Source organism: Mobula hypostoma, chromosome 1 (genome assembly GCF_963921235.1).
Source record: "Mobula hypostoma chromosome 1, sMobHyp1.1, whole genome shotgun sequence".
Lineage (NCBI taxonomy): Eukaryota > Metazoa > Chordata > Chondrichthyes > Myliobatiformes > Myliobatidae > Mobula > Mobula hypostoma.
Window position 1 is genome coordinate 237,635,846 of NC_086097.1, and position 22,028 is coordinate 237,657,873.

A 22,028-nucleotide genomic window follows, 5' to 3' on the forward strand; every position below is an offset into this window, starting at 1 on the left:
AGAGGCACTGGCTATCCATTCTATCTATTCCTCTTATTATCTTGTACACCTCTATCACGAGCTCCCTTAATCTCTGATCATAATGCATACTCTCTAAACCAGGCAGCATCCTGGTGAATCTCCTCTGCACCCTTTCCAATGCGTCCACATCCTTCCTATAGTGAGGCGTCCAGAACTGGACACAGTATTCCAAGAGTGGCCTAACCAGAGTTTTAAAGAGCTGCATCATTACATCATGATTCTTAAACTCTATCCCTCGACTTATGAAAGCTAACACCCCATAAGCTTTCTTAACTACCCTATCTACCGGTGAGCCAACTTTCAGGGATCTGTGGACATGTAGCCCCAGATCCCTCTGCTCCTCCACACTACCAAGTATCCTGCCATTTACTTTGCACTCTGCCTTGGAGTTTCTCTTTCCAAAGTGTACCACCTCACACTTCTCCAGGTTGAACTCCATCTGCCACTGCTCAGCCCACTTCTGCATCCTATCAATGTCTCTCTGCAATCTTCGACAATCCTCTACACTATCTACAACACTACCAACCTTTGTGTTGACTGCAAACTTGCCAACCCACCCTTCTATCCCCACATCCAGGTCGTTAATAAAAATCACGAAAAGTAGAGGTCCCAGAACAGATCCTTGTGGGACACCACTAGTCACAATCCTCCAATCTCAGTGTACTCCCTCCACCATGACCCTCTGCTTTCTGCAGGCAAGCCAATTCTGAATCCACCTGGACAAACTTCCCTGGATCCCATACCTTCTGACTTTCTGAATAAGCCTACCATGTGGAACCTTGTCAAATGCCTTACTAAAATTCATATAGATCACATCCACTGCACTACCCTCATCTATATGCCTGATCACCTCCTCAAAGAACTCTATCAGTCTTGTTAGACACAATCTGCCCTTCACAAAGCCATGCTGTCTGTCCCTGATCAGACCATGATTCTCTAAATGCCCATAGATCCTATCTCTAAGAATCTTTTCCAACAGCTTTCCCACCAGAGACCTAAGGCTCACTGGTCTATAATTACCCGGATTATCCCTACTACCTTTTTTGAACAAGGGGACAACATTCGCCTCCCTCCAATCCTCCGGTACCATTCCCGTGGACAACGAGGACATAAAGATCCTAGCCAGTGAGCCAGTGCTTCCTAAACCTCATGTCTGCTGCTTTCTTCCACCTGACTAGATTTTCCACCTCACTTGTCACCCATGGTTCCTTCACCCTACCATTCTTTATCTTCCTCACCGGGACAAATTTATCCCTAACATCCTGCAAGAGATCGCTAAACATCGACCACATGTCCATAGTACATTTCCCTGCAAAAATATCATCCCAATTCACACCCGCAAGTTCTAGTCTTATAGCCTCATAATTTGCCCTTCCCAAATTAAAAATTTTCCTGTCCTCTTTGATTCTATCCTTTTTCATGATAATGTTAAAGGCCAGGGAGCAGTAGTCACTGTCTCCCAGATGCTCGCCCACAGAGTGATCTGTGACCTGACCCAGTTCATAACCTAGTACTAGATCTAGTATGGCATTCCCCCGAGTTGGCCTGTCCACATACTGTGACAGGAATCCGTCCTGGACACACTTAACAAACTGTTCCCCATCTAAACCCTTGGAACTAATCAAGTACCAATCAATATTAGGGAAGTTAAAGTCACCCATGATAACAGCCCTTTTATTTTTGCACCTTTCCAAAATCCGCCTCTCAATCTGCTCCTCTGTATCTCTGCTGCTACCAGGGGGCCTATAGAATACCCCCAGTAGAGTAACTGCTCCCTTCCTGTTCCTGATTTCCACTCATACTGACTGAAAAGAGGATCCTGCTACATTACCCACCCTTTCTGTAGCTATAATAGTATCCCCCCCCCCCATCCCTTTTAAAGCACTGAAATCCAGGAATATTGAGAATCCATTCCTGCCCTGGTGCCAGCCAAGTCTCTGTAATGGCCACTACATCATAATTTCATGTCTGTATCCAAGCTCTCAGTTCATCACCTTTGTTCCTGTTGCTTCTTGCATTGAGGTACACACACTTCAGCCCTTTCACCTTACTACCTTTACACCGTTTTTTCTGCTTCTCTTTCCTCAAAGCCTCTCTATGTGTTAGATCTGGCTTTACTCCATGCACTCCTTTCACTGCTCTATCACTCCGGGTCCCATCCCCCTCGCAAATTAGTTTAAACCCTCCGGAACCATGCTAGCAAACCTACCTGCAAGGATATTGCTCCCCCTCGAGTTCAGGTGCAACCCATCCAATCTGTACAGGTCCCACCTTCCCCAGAAGAGATCCTAATGATCCAAAGATCTAAAACCCTGCTCCCTGCACCAACTCCTCAGCCACACATTCAACTGCCATCTCCTTCAATTCTTACCATCACTGTAACGTAGCACTGGCAGCAATCCTGAGAATGCCACCCTTGAGGTCCTGTTCTTCAACCTTCCGTCTAGTTGCTGAAACTCACACTTCAGGACCTCATCCCTCTTCCTGCCTATGCCATTGGTCCCAACATGTATCACGACTTCTGGTTGCTTTCCCTTTCATATGTGCACTTTCCCTTGCTGTGCACCCGGTGAGAGACATCCCGGACCCTGGCATCTGTGAGGCAATAAACCATGCAGGTGTCCTTCTCACGTCTACAAAATCTCCTGCCTGCTCCCCTGACTATAGAGTCTCCAATGACGACAGCTCTCCTCTTCTCCGTCCCACCCTTCTGCACCACCGGGTCAGACTCAGTGCCGGAGGCCCTGCCACCGTGGCTCACACCTGGTCGGTTGTCCCTGCCAACGGTATCCAGGACGATAAACTTATTATTCAGGGGAATGGCTACAGGGGTGCTCTGCACTACCTGTCTGCTCACCTTCGCTTTCCCCCCTCTGACTGTTGTGAGGTATTTGAATGATCAGAAAGTCTTAGATACAAAAAATTAAAATTGGAGTGTAATTATGGATGGGGGGATAATATTCTTGTGTAAAGTAGGAATATTCTTGTGTAGAGAAGAAAGGTGTTATTTGTTGACTACAACTCAGCATTCAACACTCTTATTTCCTCAAAACCAATAAGCTTCAAAACCTTGGCCTCAATACCTCCTTTTGCAATGGGATCATTGATTTCTTGACTTACAAATCTCAGTCAGAGCAGATTGGCAACAACATCTCCTCTGCAATGAGTTCCTCCAGCTTTTTGTGTGTTGCTCCAGAGAAAGATATGCTTGCAGTAGGCAGCAACAAAGTTTTACGAACTTAATTCCTCCAAAGCAACACATACAAATTACTGGAGGAACTCAGCTGGTCAGGCGAATTCCTCCAATGTGTTTGTTGTTCTCTGAGTAGAGTTTTACACACTTATACTAAGATAAACAAGCAGATGTTGAATTATGAGACTTAATATGTTTTTATATTCAAAGGATAATCAAAATCCAGATGAGAGGATTGACAAGATCCCATAGAAGTTTGTAGCTGTTAACAAAACAGAGATGGAAAGAGTAAAAATGGAGGCATTTGAAAATAATGGTGGGGGGAACGTCGACTCAGACAATGAGAGGCCTGCGTCGGGCATTTTCATGCCTTACAAGGCACAGATTGGAAGCCTATGTGGGGCACCACTCCTCGCACAAACTAGAGCAATGTGTGATTAAGTGCCTTGCTCAAGGGCACAAACATGCTGTCACAGCTGAGGCTCGAACTAGAGACCTTGAGATAACTAAACGAACGACTTTACCACTTGGCCACGTGCTGAACACAAATAATGGTGAGAATTTGCTAAACTGGGATCATGAGCAAACAAAACAAAATACAATTTAGAGATATGCAAAAAAAAGTTTTAAATTATCTCAACTTTCTATAGAATAGTTGGGTTGTGGGGAATTCATTGCATTTGTTAGATCTGGAGCAAACATTGATTTGAGTTTTAAAAGTAGAGGGGCTAAGAAACAAAATCTGAGATGTAATAAACTCTCTTGTTGATGAATAGGATGCTTTGCAGCATTTAATTCATTTAACAGTCAAATATAACCATGAAATTCCAAGTAGTTTTAATTATTCTCTGATAACTGCAGAGGGATGCAGTTGATGGTGAAGGAATAGAATTGATTGTATGTTAGGGATTAGTGTCAATGCATTTAATCTTCCTATATTTAGCTAAATAAATGTATAGAACCCCATTGTATTTTTCTTTTGAACATTGAACACAATTATTTTCTGGTTTTTAAAATCCATGCAGGGAAGACTTAAGTTAATGCCCCTAAAAATGAAAATGTATTTTTAGTCAAGATATAACCATGCTGCCTATGAGTTATAATAAAATCTACAGAGAAATAACACATAGAAGTAATAAATCTCTCAGGCTGGAGGATCAACACCCCATAATCAGTCTAGGTAGCCTTCAACCATGAAAGTCAATTTTCCTTCCAGTATTTTTCCCTCCCCCTTCACTCTGCTTCTATTCCCCACTCTGGCTTCTTAGCTCTTCTCCTCACTTGCCTATCTCCCTCCTACTGGTGCCCCTCTTTCTTCTCTTTCTCCCATGGTCCACTCTCCCCTCCTATCAGGTTTCATCTTCTCCAGCAGTATACATTTCCAATCCACCCGGCTTCACCTATCACCTTCGAGCTATCCTCCTTCCCCACCTCCCACCTTTTTATTCTGGCATCTTCCCCTTTCATCTCCAGCCCTGGGGAAGGGTTTCAAACCAAGCTGTTGCCTGTTTACTAATTTCCTCAGATGCTACCTGAACTGCTGAGTTCCTCCTGCACTTTGTGAGTGTTGCTCTGGATTTCCAGCATCTACAGAATCCCCCATGTTAAGAAAATCTACGTCTTATGTCTTATTATGGGTTCAGTCATGGAGTTTTCATGCAATTCATATTCCTCCTCTGCCAGTTCAAGGCAATTCACTTTGATCAAACCAGGAAGTCAGTAACTCGCGGGCTATAATTAGTATATAATGTACAAGAGCTCATTTCATCGAAACACTCCATTGAGAATATTGACCTAAACATACATGCTGTATGAGTTGCTTTTCATCATTTACCTTTGTAGTTTATCTTGAAGCCAATTGATCCGATGCTTTCATCTGTTTGCAGATGTAGCCACATCTGATTGCTCTTGCTTACGATCAAATCTGGGACAAAGCTACCTGTCAACCTGGCGTCAATAAGGAAAAGAAAACATGTCAGATGTCAGTTTTACCAATGCTTTATTAGAACATAGAACATAGAACAGTACAGCACATTACAGGCCCTTCGGCCCACAATGTTGTGCCGACCCTCAAACACTGCCTCCCAAATAACACCCCCCGACCTTAAATTCCTCCATATACCTGTCTAGTAGTCTCTTAGACTTCACTAGTGTATCTGCCTCCACCACTGACTCAGGCAGTGCATTCCACGCACGAACCACTCTCTGAGTAAAAAACCTTCCTCTAGTATCCCCCTTAAACTTCCCACCCCTTACCTTAAAGCCATGTCCTCTTGTATTGAGCAGTGGTGCCCTGGGGAAGAGGCGCTGGCTATCCACTCTATCTGACATTATATTTTCTTCAAAATAAGGACTAGTTGAACTAAAAGCAATTACTTTTTTCAGTATACAATCTATTTTGCATTTAATATTTCAATAACATTTGAGTAATCTTGTATATACAGTATATTGTTTGATTAAACATTTTTGTTTGTTTAAGTTATGGGTTATATGAAAAAATACATTATTTGTATACATCATTACTCTACCACGTGATATGTGCGTGCCTCGCTTAAAGTAAAAGTGAAGTTTGACCTTCATTTCAGATTTGCATGTGTTCCTTTGAATTACGAGGGGTGATTGATAAGTTCGTGGCCTAAGGTAGAAGGAGTCAATTTTAGAAAACCTAGCACATTTATTTTTCAACATAGTCCCCTCCTACATGTACACATTTAGTCCAGCGGTCGTGGAGCATACGGATCCCTTCCTTGTAGAAGTGGTCCACAGCAGGGGTGATTGATAAGTTCATGGCCTAAGGTAGGAGAAGATAAGTTATTAACTTCAAACTTTCTGCATTATCACTCAAAGAGTTGAACTGCACGTGCATGTAACGGGAGCGTCTTGGATCTCCAGGTGGTCCACAACAGGTGTGATTGGTAAGTTTGTGGCCTAAGATAGAAGGAGATGAGTTATGCAGCTCTTGTTACATGTATGTGCAGTTCAAATCTTTGACTGAAAATGCAAAAAGTTTGAAGTTAATAACTCATCTCCTTCTACCTTAGGCCACGAACTTATCAATCACCCCTGCTGTGGACCACTTCTGGAGTTCCAGGATGCCGACTTCTACAAAGAAGAGATCCGTATGCTCCACGACCGCTGGACTAAGTCTGTAAATGTAGGAAAAATAAATGTGCTAGGTTTTCTAAAATTGTCTCCTTCCACCTTAGGCCATGAACTTATCAATCACCCCTCGTAGTTTAATGTTTTGAAGTTACAAAACATAACGCAATCTATCTTTGCCTAATTACAATGCAAGAGGGTACTACTGGTCGATTTGATACTTCTGGATATTATGCAGAATCAAAGTACAACACAGTTGACTACAAAAGCTCAAATGTGAAGTAGTTTCCAAAAGGACTATATCAATGTGAATCATTTGATAGTAATGATAGGAAATGAGATTTCAATACAAAACAAGCTCTGAGGATGAACTAAGTTTACCTTGTGGCCAACAATGGCACATGCTTCCTGATATCCAAGCAAGGTAATCATAAGCAAATGCTAAAATTTCTACAAACAATCAACAGGTCAAGCATATTCTACAAAGTACAAAGTAAATTTATAATCAAAGTACATATATGTCACCATATACAATTTTGAGATATGCTTTCTTGTGAATATACTCAGCAAATCCAAGAACTATAATAGAATCAATGAAATATCAACCCAACAGGATGGACAAGCAATCATTGTGCAAATGACAAATTGAGCAAATAGAAAATAAATAAATAAACAAATAATCAATAAATATCTAGAATATGAGATGCAGATGAATATAAATTCTCTCTGAATTTATATTCATCGTGACGGAACGGAGAATTAATATTTCAGGTTAACTGTAAAATTTGATAAAATGTCATCGATGCAAAATGCTCTTTTGGAAACTGCGCGACTTGCTGATTATCTCCAGTAATTTTAATTTCCATTCAATATTTCAGCTACTGTAACACTCCACTGTTGTATTATTGGAAAAGGTTGCTTAAGCTAAAAAATAAAACATAACTCAACAAAAGGGTAGAAATGTAATGAAAATAAATTAAAACCAGGGAAGGGATGAACATAACCAAGGTTTTCAAAACACCATACAGTACAGAAAATAAACTCTATTTGCTTATGAGAAAAATTTTGGAAATGATGAAATGCATTTTCTATGAAGAGGGCGAAAAAGGAATTTAAAAAGGAACTAGTTTTACTGGAGGAAGGGAAAATAGAACAGATATGTTGATTGCTTTCTTGAAAATTTGAAATATTATCTCGGGTTGCATTATCTCAGTCCTTATCTGAAGTCATTTTATAGGTTGGGGAGTAACCTACAATTTTGCAGACTGGATGGTAATCTGACAGAGCAGATTGACTGTCTTTTATCAAGGACACATGAATTCATTGTGGCATATATCAGACAACTTCTGCCACGGACCAATTAAGCCAAAGCCATTCCTCCAGGTTAGTGACCAAGCAGCAAGTTTCAATTCACCCCCTTCAGGATTTTTTTTTGTATACTCAGTTCAGTCTTCAGCCAAAGCATGGAACCATCTGCAATCACTGCATTTCGAGCAGTTTCCTTACAGCTGTGTCAGAGGGGCTGGTCGGAGGCTCGAAGTTTTCGGATGGACTCAGAGTCCTTCCAATGGTGCTGCATCGGCAAGTTTGCGGCGCTTGGAGGTTCATGGCAAGGAGAGTTCCTCCCTTCTGCCACCTGAATGAGATGATGAGGCTATCAGGACTTTGAGACCTTTTTTTTACCGTGCCCATGGTCTGCTCTTTATCAAATTATGGTATTGCTTTGCGCTGTTGTAACTATATGTTATAATTATGTGGTTTTGTCCGTTGTAGTCTTGGTTTGTCCTGTATTTTCTTGTGATATAATTCTGGAGGAACGTTGTATCATTTTTTAATGCATGCATTTCTAAATGACAATAAATGAGGACTGAGTGTCCTCATAATCTAATCTAAATCTAAAAAATGTGCAGTTTTAATTTACACATTATTTTTCCATTTCATTGTAACCTATGAATACATTTGTGCTTGGAGTGGTAACTCATTTGGAATGTCTGAGTCCATACTAGTCTATGATCCAGGTTCTCTGGTAATAGACTAACAATTCTCAAATTCAGTCTTTGGAAGAAGTACATAATATATGGTAATTTGAAGTTACATGCAATTACCAAACCATTTCTTTCTTTTTGGAGTCATAGAGTTATAGAAACATACAGTACAGAAACAGGCCCTTTGGCCCATGTAGTCCATGTCAAACCTTTTTAACTGCTTGGTCCCATCGTCCTGCACCTGAACTATAGCTTTTCATATGCCTGCCATATATGTACCTATGCAAACTTTTCATAAATGCTGAAATCGAGCTTGCATGCACTACTTGTGCTGGCAGCTCCTTCTACAGTCTCACGACTCTCTGAGTGAAGAAAGTTACCCTCAAATTCCCCTTATGCTTTATACTTTTCACTTTCCACCCTTAACCCATGACCTCTAGTTGTAATTCCACCCAAACAGTAGGTTTTTTCTCAATATCTGTTTCTCCAAATTTCTCTGTTTGTTTTAAGTCACTCCAAGTTTTATGAATCAAGTGGAATTGGAATTGTTTTTTATTGTCACATGTACTAAGATACAATAAAAGTTTGTCTTGGACACAGATCAGTTCACTACACAGTGCACTGAGGCAGAACAAGGCAAAGCATAAATAATGCAGAATGAAGTGTAACAGCTACAGAGAAAGTGCAGAGTAACACACACAAAATGCTGGGGTAGCACAGTAGATTAGGAAGCACGTACGAAGAGGAGTAAACAGTTGATGTTTCGGGCCAAGACCCTACATCAGGATTGAAAAGGAATGGGGATGAAGCCAGATTGGGGGGGGGGGGGGGTGCAAGCATGCAGTACAGAGTAGGTAAACAATCAGGTGCAAGATCATAGAAAGGTTAGATTATGCAGTCTAGAATTCACAGAAAATCTCATTTTCTCCCTTGCAGAGTTCCTTAATTGAGTTTCCTCCTTGTTACATTGAAGATATTGTTCAAAATATCTAGATGCTTTCTTCTGTTTCAAACAAGGCAATGACTGAGCTGGAGAAAATACGTTGATCCTGAAGGTTCCATCAGGAAAAGGGAAGTGTTTACCAGGTTTTAGATAGATATGTGGGTTCTGCATGGCTTCTTCTAATATGTGCAAACTGTGCCTGGGGCAGTGATACATATACTTCTACGCTCAAAAGTCCAGGAAGATTGGATGGCATTGTAGGGCAGGGTGGTGGCAGCCGAGCATCTATGAACTTCCACCAGCAGAGAGTTGTGGATTACCTAGTCAATTCAACATAAAGACTGAATAGAAGAGTTGAAGACTCATCTAAAAGTTAGAGCAGCCATTGAATTACAAGGTATAAAATCAATACTTTGGGAAGAGTAAAAGATAATCCATTGGTTCTCTCTTTGAGGTTTATGTATCTGTTTACATTTCCTGGGCCACTACACTGCATCAAAATAAGCTGCAGAAGGTTGTGAACCCAGTCAGCACCATCATGGGCACCAGCCTCCCCAACATCTAGGACATCTTCAAAGAGCGATGCCTCATAAAGACAGCATCCGTCATTAAGGACCCCCATTACCCAGGACATGCTCTCTTCTCATTGTCACCATCAGGGAGGAGGTACAGGAACCTGAAGGTACACACCCAATGATACAGTAATGGCTTTTTTCCCTTTGTCCTCAGATTTCTGAATGGACATTGAACCCATGAACACTACCATATTCATTTTTTGAAGAATACTTCATTTTCTTTTTCTTTTTGAACCACTCATTTAATTTAACGTAGAAAATATATATATACATATTTGTTACTGTAATTCAACAGGCCAGGCAGTAGCTATGGAAAAAAAGTATTCTTTTTTTCCTCCATTTCGTGTGTGTTGCTTGGAATAATTGAGAGTGAAATGCCTGTTGCTCTTGCAGCATTGAAGAAAATAAATACATAAATAAATAAATAAATAAATAGATACATGATGCCTTTGACCTTTCCCATCCACCTGGCTTCACCTATCACCTTCCAGCTCGCCTTCTTCCCCTTTCCTTCTCAGTCCTAAAGAAGGGTCTCGGTCTAATACGTTGATTGTTTACTCTTTTCCACAGATGCTGCCGGACCTGCTGAGTTCTTCCAGCATTTTGTGTGGGTTGCTTTGGATTTCCAGCATTTGCAGACTTTCTCATGTACATGATGATGATGTTTCAGCCACGGGATGTGATGGCTAATTGTGAGAAGCAAGATTGTATTCTGAAGATAGAGAGCTACAGATCTAAAGACTGAGTCTTCCAAATAACAATATTGTATTCACCTATGAACAAGTGCTGAATAATGTCATCCTTCAACTGTATCGCCTCACTCACTAATGTACTTGCAGTCAGTGTTTCATGAGAAGATCAACAGTATCAAATAATTTATTATTTTGTTTTTATGATACTCTTGTGAGAATCTGCCATCAATCATATCTTAATATTAAAGTGATCATCCAACACAATTCATATGATGAAAGAGCATTCAACAAATTTTCAGACTGAGGCAGACATCAGAATCAAACTTCAAATGCTCCTCTGGCTTGCTCAGTTCTTGTAAATTTTTGTTTGTCCTTCAGACAGTGTTCTTCTGCAATGCTGGTGCTCTTGTGACAATGTATAATGATCACTGTGAGAGCAGTAATTAGTCATAAAGCAGAGATCCTGCTGTTGAAGTAAAGGTGTAACGCGAAACTGATTGCCATTACCATCTAAGTAAGGTGAGAGTTCATGGTCTTGCAATCTGCATGCCAGCAAGAAGCACGCTTGGTTAATGGAATGATTTTGGTTCATATTAACAGGGTGTTTTTTTCTACATAGAAGGTTGTTGTTCCTCTCTGCACCTTGAGGTGCATCAGGTGGAAACCTTATTGTTTCTTTGTCCTTATTGTTCCTTATTGTCTGTTTTTTACAAGGCCAAGTTGCTTGCTGTATGCTCAACCGAGCACAATGGAAAGTATGCAACGAGCTGGCCGAATTCGAACCCGGGTCCACCTGCCGTGAAGTCTGGTGCGCATGTCGCTACACCACTGGCTGGCTTATACAGAAGGTCGGGATCCGTAAAAAGAGTGGATTTCATTCTTGAAGTCAAAGTCAAGACAAAATAAATCTATTATCATAACTACATGCTATATTCACTACTTTGAGATTCATTTTCTCACATTTACAGGAAAATGAAGAAATACAATAGAATTTATGAAAACTATACAGAAACAAAGACTGACAACAACCATTGCAAAAAAGAAGACAAACTGTGTGAATAAAAATATATAATACTGAGAAAACAAGTTGCAGATTCCTTGAAAGAGAGTCTGTAGGTTGTGGCATCAGTTCAGATTTGTGGTGAGTGAAGTTATCCACAACAGTTCAAGACCCTGATGATTGTAGGGTAGTAATATTCCTGAACCTGGTGAAGAGGCTCCTGCACCTCCTGCTCGACGGCAGTAGTTTAAAGAAGATCACTGATGATGGATGCTGCTTTCTTGCAGCAGTTGCCCTGCAAATGTCCTCAATAGAGGGGAGGGCTCAAATTGCCTCACAGGCCATGTCTGAGAAAAGATGAGTAAAATGTTGTTGCTTTGGATTTCCAGCATCTGCAGAATTTCTCATGTTTATAATTTGCTCCTCCATTGTGAAGTCTCTTTGAGGGATGCTAGCCCTGAAGAAGTTTAAATCTTCTCCTTGACAGGACATCAGTGAGACCCTCTCTCACTGCTCCCCCCTCTGCGATCTCTGCTGCCTCCGACTCTTCGATCATGACCTCACCCAGAATCTACCTATCCACCTTCCCCTCTCCCAAACTTTTGATTCTGGCATCTTCTCCCTTCCTTTCCTGTCCTGAAGATGGGTCTCATCCTGAAACATCCACTGTTTATATTGGACTGTTGGAAAATGATGCTGGAGAAGTAGAAATGAGGGACAAAGAAATGGTAAACAAACTGAACAAGTATTTTGCATCAGGCTTCATTGTGGAAGACACAGGCATAATGGGGGAAGCCCCAGCTATCAGCGTGAACGAAGTGTGTGAATTTACCATAATTAGAGTGAAGATTCTTGAGGAACTTGAAGGTCTGAAGGTAGCTAAATCACCTGGATCAGATGGTGTACACCCAAGAGCTCTGAAAGCAGTGGCTGAAGAGATAACAGACTCATTTCATGGCTCTGGGCTGGTACTTGCTGAAATTTAGAAAAATGAGCAATGACCTTATTTAAACATATCAAATGCTGAAAGGAATTGATGGATTGGATGTGGAGCGGATGTTTCCTGTGATGGGAGAGTCTAAGACCAGAGAACACAGCATCAGAACAGGTGGACATCCTTTTCAAATAGAGATGAGAAGGAATTTCTTCAGCCATACAGCAATGAACCTGTGGAATTCTTTGCCACAGGCAGCTGTGGAAGCCAAGTCTTATGTATATTTGAGGCAGAGGTTGATAGAGTTTTGACTGGTCAGGGCATGAAGGGATACGGGGAGAAGGCAGGAGATTGGGGACTGAGAGGAAAATTGGATCAGTCATGATGAAATGGCGGAGCAGACTCAATAAGCCAAATGGCCTAACTCTGCTCCTGTGTCTTATGATCTAATTAGGGGGGCATGGTTGAGTAGTGGTACAGTACAGTATAGGCAACCTGGGCTCAATTCCTGCCACTGCCAGAAGGATTTTGTACATTTTCCCCATGATTGTGTGGGCTTCCTCTGGGTGCTCCAGTTACCTCCCACATTCCAAAGGTATTCCAGTTGGTAGGTTAATTGGTCACTGTAAATTGACCCATGATTAGATGAGGACTAAATTGAGGAATTGCTGGGCGGTGTGGCTCAAAGTGCCGATAAGGTCTATACCACGCTGTATCTCAATAAATCAATATCCTAAAATGGAGTACCGGAACAAAATTTAAAATTTCCCTGTAGGCTTTCGGTGTTAGCTGAGGCTTAAAATCTAAAGCTGTTAATGATGCAGGCGCTGGTTATAAGCAGATCTCCAACAGTGAACATAACCTTTTCAAATTTTCATGACGAAACCACTGTTTGTTGGGTTGTAAGAAATATATAAGAAAATGCACTTAAGCTGATAAGTCCTTTGGCACCAGAGTGGTCTTTTCTTTTTTCTTATGCTGCCGGATTAACTAGGCTTCACTTCGTTCATCCTTCTTCTCCAAGTCATGAAAAACAGAATCTCTATTTAAAGGCTCACTCTGCAATTCTTAAGCAAATAAGGGCGTGACTTAAAATAAAGTTTATTTTTATTGAAAAGCAACAAAATGAAAACGGAAGGTTTTCATACCAGCTGAAACTCTCTGGTAGGGTTTTCTATTGTCTGGCTTCTCCTGTAATCAGGCATGGTTTGAATCCATAGTCCTGATCCGTACCAGTGAAGTAATTCTAACCAGGGTATATCATGAACTAATAGCTGTACTAATCTGTAGCTAGTTTACCAACCAGCGCAACTTTTGTCATCTCAGCAGTCAGAATTTCTGACTGAGAGGAACATTTCCTCTTTCTGGTCACTTCTCGGAACCCTTAAGTAACCTGAGATGTATCTACACTTGAAAAAGAACATACCTCCTGCTCAGAGGTAGAGGACTGGGGTAAGTTTCTGTGGTCTGGCATTTTCTTAGGCCCAGCACCAGCCAGATCCCAAAGATACCAGAACAGAGAATATCAGCTTGTATATCAATAAAACAAATATGTATTAGGTTTGTCCAAGGCATCAGAATTTTTCCAAGGTCTGCACATGCATGACTATGTTCGCCAAGTCATGTCCTTTAAAACAACAACACCTACCTTAATTTTTAGCCACTAAATGACAGTTGAATTTCTGCTGCAATATATTGAATTTAGGATAGTAAATGGACAGATGAACAATCTGTAATATTACATTAAATATAACAGCAAAAATAAAGAAACGGTGTTCAAACTTAGAAAGATTAACTCTAGGAAAGCAAGTGGACAAAAATCAACATCTTGTAAAGATTCCCAGAGGGATGAAGGCACATACTGTAGATTCACATAAAAACAATTAGATTAAGTTGTGGGTTGGAGACCCGTTATTATATTGTGCTAAGTCAAATGGCTTTGAGGCATGAACATTTTGTGACTTTGTGTTCTTTCAATTACTTCCTCATTACTTCTACTTTCTGATTGGATCATTGACTGCAGCAGTTTCATTTTTTTGTATCTCTTTCTGTTCCCCATTCATTGTTCATCATTTTCCCATGATCTTTCAATACATTTGTCTTTTTACAGCTTTCTGTCAGTACATCAGGTAGTGATTTCTGTTGATCTTTTCCTCCTTGTTTTAACTCCTTACTCTTTCCTTCCAGTTTTAGACCATGAGACATAGAAGAAGAATTAGGCCATTTGACCCATTAAGTCTGCTTCGAAATTCTTCATGGCTGATTTATTATCCCTTTCAACCTCATTCTCCTGCCTTCTCCCCATAATCATTAATGCCCTGACTAATCAAGAACCTTTCAAACGCCACTTTAAATATACTCAATAATTTGGTCTCCATAACCATCCATGGCACTGATTTCCACAGAATCACCACTCTTTGGCTAAAGAAATTCCTCCTCATCGCTGTTCGAAAGGGACATCCTCTTTTCAGAGACACCCCCCACTATAAGAAACAGCCTTTCTACCTCCACTCTATCTAGGCCTTTCAATATCAGATCTTTTGATTGATGTTTCAATCCAAAATGTTAATTTCTATTATTTAATGTTTGAAACTTAATGGTCTACACCATTTTCCCCACACTGCTTGGTTTCATTTTGCCAGGTTTATTTTGACTATGGCCTTAAATTAGAGGAGGCCACATGGTTTTGTTATCAGTTATCTTTTTATACATACTGTATCATGCAAATTCAATATTTAAATAAAAGTATGTTTCATAATTTCAAGTACTCTTGTTTAATTCAGATAATTACAGAGTACTGTTTTGTCAACGTGGGGTGGAGAGTGAGTTTGTAAATCTGACGGGAGCAAAGGATGATGGAAATGGCAAGGGAAGAGCACCACAGGAGGGATGTGGGAGAGGTGGCAGAGGAGTGCCAAGGACGGGGCGAGGGGCGGGGGGGGGGGAATAGCCCAGGTGGAGACACGCCCAGTCCTGAGATACCAGGCAAGGTCATTTGATTCTGAACAATTAGTTTACCAATCATTACAGAATGTCTCTCTGATGCTTCCCACGCTCTCCCCTCTCTACAACCATGACTCCCTTCTCCGTGCCCCCTTCTCACTCTCAGTCCACGATAGAGACCCATATCAGAATCAGATTTATCATCACTCACTTATGTCTATTTTTGTGGCAGCAGTACAGTGCAGTACATATAATTACTACAGTATTGTGTAAAAGTCTGAGGCACCCTGACTATGCATATGTACCCAAGACCTTTGCTCAGTACTCTGTAGGTCATCAATAAGTACTTACACATGAAGCACAGTGGTTGGATCACCAACTTCTCCTCCATCACCGATAGTGAGGGTGTCATAGCCGATCTCCAAATCAAACTCTTCAAAATCAATCTGAATCACCTGGGTTTAAAACAGATGAGACAATAATGGTTAATTTAGCAGGTAACTTACAAAATGATTTTTCACAGACTATATGAAATTCATAACAGGAAAAGTGTCAGATGTTATCTATCTCAATGGAAGAGTATGATTACACTATAACAAACTATGTCAATAAATCAATCTTTATGTTTTCTTGCTTTTTCCCCAAATTATATTAAAATATTCAGAAGCATTGAAGCCACTCATTGAAGTATCAGTTTAGTGAATCATACTTAATAGAATTCTTAGAATGATGCAGCATTTTTGTTGTTTACTCAGTATTGATTACATTAGGCAGATTACAAAGCATTTGAGTGATAGTTATGAAACTCTTGCTGCAGTGAAACCAAAAATATGGTGCAATGTACATTTTCTATGCTGTAAGCAAGTTATTTGCCCTGTAGCTCCAAGCCACTTCTTTCTCCTCTGACTGAACTAAATTTGCTGTGTGCAAAGATTAGCAATATACGATCTTTAACGTTATGGCAAACCAGACGTAATTTCTTTGCAGAGTCACATTACATTGTGCATTACACAGCAAGATTATTTCAACCTATGGTGCTGTGACAGGCAGCAAAATCTATTAATGAAGACCCTGAAAAGAACATCCAAAACAAAGAAACTGCAGATATTGGAAAACTGAAATAAAAACAAAGAATGCTTAACATATCTAACAAGTCTGATAGAATTTGTGAAGAGAGAAATGGTTAATATCTGGCTTCAGAACTATGAGAATACAGAAAAGTTATATACTCATTGTAAATATGAGGAAATCTGCAGATGCTGGAATTTCAAGCAACACACATAAAAATTGCTGGTGAACACAGCAGGCCAGGCAGCATCTATAAGAAGAGGTACAGTGGACGTTTCGGGCCGAGACCCTTCGTCAGGACTAACGAAGGGTCTCGGCCTGAAACGTCGACTGTACCTCTTCCTATAGATGCTGCCTGGCCTGCTGCGTTCACTAGCAACTTTTATGTATGTTGCTTATACTTATTGTATGTAGGTGCAAAGAAAAGACTGTTTATGGTAGGATGGAGTGCAAGGGAAAATGATTGAAAAGTATCTACATCGACCAGAGAGGATGATGAAGACATCTTAGTAGCGGTCTAGTCTGGAGGAGGTATAAGTAAAGGGGGATCATAAAAACATAAGCCTTTCAAAGTCCAACCCTACATACTTGTTGTGAGAGGTGGAAACAAGTAAGGCTGATCAACAGGGCTCTGGTGCAGCTGTATAGGGCTATCCCCTGTACAAAGCATGCAATGGATTGTAGAAGTGTTGATGAACTCCAACCATCCCATCAACTTCAGAGGACAATGGAGCCAGGAGGTCATCAATGGTCTATGCTCCACTGGGAGCTAAGGGTCCCCATCTGGTTGGGCGAGAATAGAATTAGTGGTCATAGGTCTAAGATGGAAGGTGAAATATTTAAAGGAAATCTGAGGGGGATCTTCTTCATTCAAAGGGAAGTGAGAGCGTGGAACGAGCTGCCAGTGCAAGTGGTAGATGTGGGTCAATTGTAAAACTTAAGAGACGTTTGACGAGGTGAGGAGTATTGAGGACCATAGTTGGGGTGCAGGGAGATGGGACTAGGCAGAAGATCAGGTTAGCACAGACTAGGTGGGCTGAAGGGGTTGTTTCTGTTCTATAGTACTCTATGACTCTATATCCAAACTAAAAACCATCTGCCAAGCTACCAGCGGCATCTAGTTCTACAGGCTAGACTCCAGGTGCAAAGAGCATGCTTCTTGTGTGCTATGTCTTTCACCAGCCTGCCTCAGTCCTCATGACTCTCCAGGAGATAAATTGCCAACACTCTCTTTTCTGTTTTACCATTAAGAAAAACAATTGGATCAATTACTAGGCCTGTTTGTTTCTTCTGTCCACAGCTGCCTGCTAATAGAATGTGGAGATTCTACAACTGCTAGACAAGATTGCATTGGACACAGCAGCTAAGAGGAGATGGTTTGGCATTGTAATTATGCATTCTGCTTCAACAGTAATGATATCTCTTTTTCAGTATGATTGTAATGAGCGCAGGAACAATAATAGAAATTGTGACAGACTTTAAGCATTTGCAGAGAAAACTTGCATTCTGTATTCATTCTGTGATTCCTGAGGCTTTATAAGGCATTGGTCACACCCCAAACATGAGAAAATCTGCAAATGCTGGAAATCCAAAGCAACACTCACAAAATGCTGGAGGAAGTCAGTCGGCCAACCAGCATCTATGGAAAAGAGTAAACAGTCGATATTTCGGGCTGGGACCCTTCATCAGAACCTAAATATCAGTTGGGAAAAGGTAACCCTCTGCTTTACAAAATCTAATTACATTTGCCAATTTGTCCTGTTTTTTAACAAATCGGAATGCCACCAATTTGGTTTGCCCTTAAACCCCTATAGCTGTTGATCTGAAAACTATCCCAGCAATACAGCCACATTATCAGTTCTGACCTGAAAGGTTAACTCCATTTCTCATTCAAAAAGAGCTTCTTGACCTCCTGAATGCTTCCACCATTTCTGTCTTTATTTTTGATTTTCAGCATCTTTAACTGATAGGATTCTTATCACCAATCTAGTAGGTTTGTGAAGGCAAATTAAAAAGAGTGTCAGGACCTCCTGCCACTCAGCAGCTGAAATATATTATTGACTTAAAAGGCGGATTACAACATTAGAGGGTCAGTTAAATTCCTTGATATCATTAAGAAATTTTAACATGGAAGTCTAAGTTAATACAAATTCTCTTAAACATGTTTAAAGAAGCCTGCTTAAGTCTACCAAATCTTCCCTTAGATTCTTCCGCTCAAGAGTAAACAGCCTCAGCTTGTCTCATCTCTACTCATAGCACATAAGACCATAAAAGATAGGGGCAGAATTGGACCATTTGGCCCATCTAGCAAGCTCCATGATTTCATCATGGCTGATCCATTTTCCCTCCCAACCCCATTCTCTTGCCTTCTTTTCATATCCCTTCATACCCAGACTAATCAATAACCTATCGACCTCCACCTTAAATATACCAAATGTCCTGGTCCCCACAGCCACCCATGGCAATCAATCCAAAGATTCACCACTCACTGGCTAAAGAAATTGATCTTCATCTCCATTCCAAATAGATGTCCCTCTGTTCTGCGCCAGTGTCCTCCGGTCCTAGATATGCCCACTATAGAAAACATTCTCTAAACATCCACTCTACTAGGTCTTTCAATATTCAATAGATTTCAATGAGATCCCCCCCCCCAATTATTCTAAATTCCAGTGGGTACAGGCCCAGAGCTATCAAACGGTCCTCATATGATAACCCTTTCATTCCCTGAATCATTCTCGCGAACCTCCTCTGAACCCTCTCCAAAGTCAACACATCTTTTCTTAGATAAACGGCTCACAGTACTCCAAATGAGGCTTCACCAGTGCCTTATTAATCCTCGGCATTATATTTTGAAGTGGAAGCAGCAGATAACCAGGAACTTGCACAGTGTTCATTGCATGTATGTTACTTCAAAGAATTTAAGCTTTATATCCCTTCTCTGTCAAAATATTATTTCATAGGAAAAAGAAATGCATAAGATATCCTCTGTCTCTATCCTTTTATTCAGCCTCAAGTTGCAAGGTCCTCTATCTGATTATGACTGCTTCACAGGGGGACGGGTTCATTTCAATTGTACTATGACCTTCTCAGGCTTTTATATATTGTTATGTTATTAGTGTTGCCAATGTCTACTGAAATGCTGGTGGAGAATTAGCACAATCCGCAGACAAGCTTCATAAATCAGATTAGATAAGAAATGTATTAGTATATGTACAATGAAACATACAGTGAAATTAATCTTATAGGCCAAGTAACAGTCTAAGGATTTTGCAAGCAAGTATTGTCAGATTTCTAGTGCCAACACTGCATGCCTACAAATCACTGGGGCACTTGATGGTTCCTGATGAAATAGGTCAAAGTCAACATGGTTTCCTTTAGTGCAAATCTCGCCTGGCAAATCTGTGGGAATTCTTTGAGGAAATAACAAACACGATAGACAGAGGAGAGATAGTGGATGCTGTTTACTTGGATTTTCAGGAGGCATTTGACAAGGTGCCACACATGAAGCTGCTTAACCAGATAAGAGCCCATGGTATTAGAGGAAAGATACCAGCATGGATAGAAGATTGGCTGACTAACAGGAGGCAAAGAATGGGAATAAAGGAGCCTTTTCAGGTTGGCAGTGTTCTGCAGGGGTCGGTATTAGGATCACTTCTTTTTGAATTGATTTGAATTGAATTTATTTCTCACATCCTTCACATACATGAGGAGCAAAACGCTTTATGTTACATCTCCGTCCAAATGTGCAATGTGCAATCATAGTAATTTATAATAATTTGAAATAAATAGAACAGTCAATGTAACATAGAGTACACTCAAATCAGCAGGAGTTAATCAGTTTGATGGCCTGGTGGAAGAAGCTGTCCTGGAGCCTGTTGGTCCTGGCTTTTATGCTGTGGTACCGTTTCCCAGATTGCAGCAGCTGGAAAAGATTGTGATTGGTGTGACTCAGGTCCCCAATGATCCTATGGACCCTTTATACACACCTGTCCTTGTAAATGTCCTGAATCATGGGAAGGTCACAACTACAGATGTGCTAGGCTGTCTGCACCACTCTCTGCAGAGTCCTGCGATTAAGGGAAGTACAGTTCCCATACCAGGCAGTGATGCAGCCAGTCAGGGTGCTCTCAATTATGCCCCTGTAGAAGGTTCTTAGGATTTGGGGGGGCCCATTCCAAAGTTCCTCAACTGTCTGAGGTGAAAGAGGCGCTGTTGTGCCTTCAGTGAGGAGGATGCTAAGAGGATGCAGGGTGACTTGGATAGGTTGGGTGAGTGGGCAAACTCATGGCAGATGCAATTTAATGTGGATAAATGTGAAGTTATCCACTTTGGTGGCAAAAATAGGAAAACAGATTATTATCTGAATGGTGGCCGATTAGGAAAAGGGGAGGTGCAACGAGACCTGGGTGTCATTATACACCAGTCATTGAAAGTGGGCATGCAGGTACAGCAGGCGGTGAAAAAGGCGAACGGTATGCTGGCATTTATAGCGAGAGGATTCGAGTACAGGAGCAGGGAGGTACTACTGCAGTTGTACAAGGCCTTGGTGAGACCACACCTGGAGTATTGTGTGCAGTTTTGGTCCCCTAATCTGAGGAAAGACATCCTTGCCATAGAGGGAGTACAAAGAAGGTTCACCAGATTGATTCCTGGGATGGCAGGTCTTTCATATGAAGAAAGACTGGATGAACTGGGCTTGTACTCGTTGGAATTTAGAAGATTGAGGGGGGATCTGATTGAAACGTATAAGATCCTAAAGGGATTGGACAGGCTAGATGCGGGAAGATTGTTCCCGATGTTGGGGAGGTCTAGAACGAGGGGTCACAGTTTGAGGATAGAGGGGAAGCCTTTTAGGACCGAGGTTAGGAAAAACTTCTTCACACAGAGAGTGGTGAATCTGTGGAATTCTCTGCCACAGCAAACTGTTGAGGCCAGTTCATTAGCTATGTTTAAAAGGAAGTTAGATATGGCCCTTGTGGCTACAGGGGTCACGGGGTATGGAGGGAAGGCTGGGTTCTGAGTTGGATGATCAGCCATGATCATAATAAATGGCGGTGCAGGCTCGAAGGGCCGAATGGCCTACTCCTGCACCTATTTTCTATGTTTCTATGTTTCTATGTTTCTTCACCACACAGTTGGTATGTACAGACCATGCGAAGTCCTCAGTGATGCGGGTGCCAAGGAACCTAAAGCTGTTTACCTTCTCAACCCCAGATCCACTGATGTCAATAGGGGCTAACCCATCTCCATTCCTCCCTTAATCCACAACAAGCTCCTTTGTTTTTGCGACATTGAGGGAGAGGTTGTTTTCTTGATACGACTGAGTCAGAGAGATGACCTCTTCCCTGTAGGCCACCTGGTTATTGTTTGAGATTAGATCAGTCAATGTAGTGTCATCAGCAAATTTAGTTAGCAGAATAGAGCTGTGGGTGGTGACACAGTCATGGGTATACAGGGAGTAAAGGAGGGGACTTAGTACACAGCCCTGAGGGGCTCCTGTATTGAGAGACAAAGGGGTGGAAGCGAGGGAGCCCACTCATAACACCTGCCGGCATTCTGACAGGAAGTCAAGGAT

The 22,028-nt window shown here is 41.2% G+C and overlaps 1 protein-coding gene across 1 annotated transcript in view; it reads right to left on the reverse strand.

Moving 5' to 3' along the window:
- csmd3b (CUB and Sushi multiple domains 3b) overlaps positions 1-22,028 on the reverse strand; it is a 2,345,756-nt gene that overhangs the window by 687,725 nt on the left and 1,636,003 nt on the right. The window contains exons 11-12 of the mRNA XM_063066157.1: positions 15,737-15,840; positions 5,049-5,161 (exon numbers count right to left, since the gene is read on the reverse strand). Coding sequence (XP_062922227.1) covers positions 5,049-5,161; positions 15,737-15,840 — 217 coding nt within the window. The remainder of the gene's footprint in view (positions 1-5,048; positions 5,162-15,736; positions 15,841-22,028) is intronic.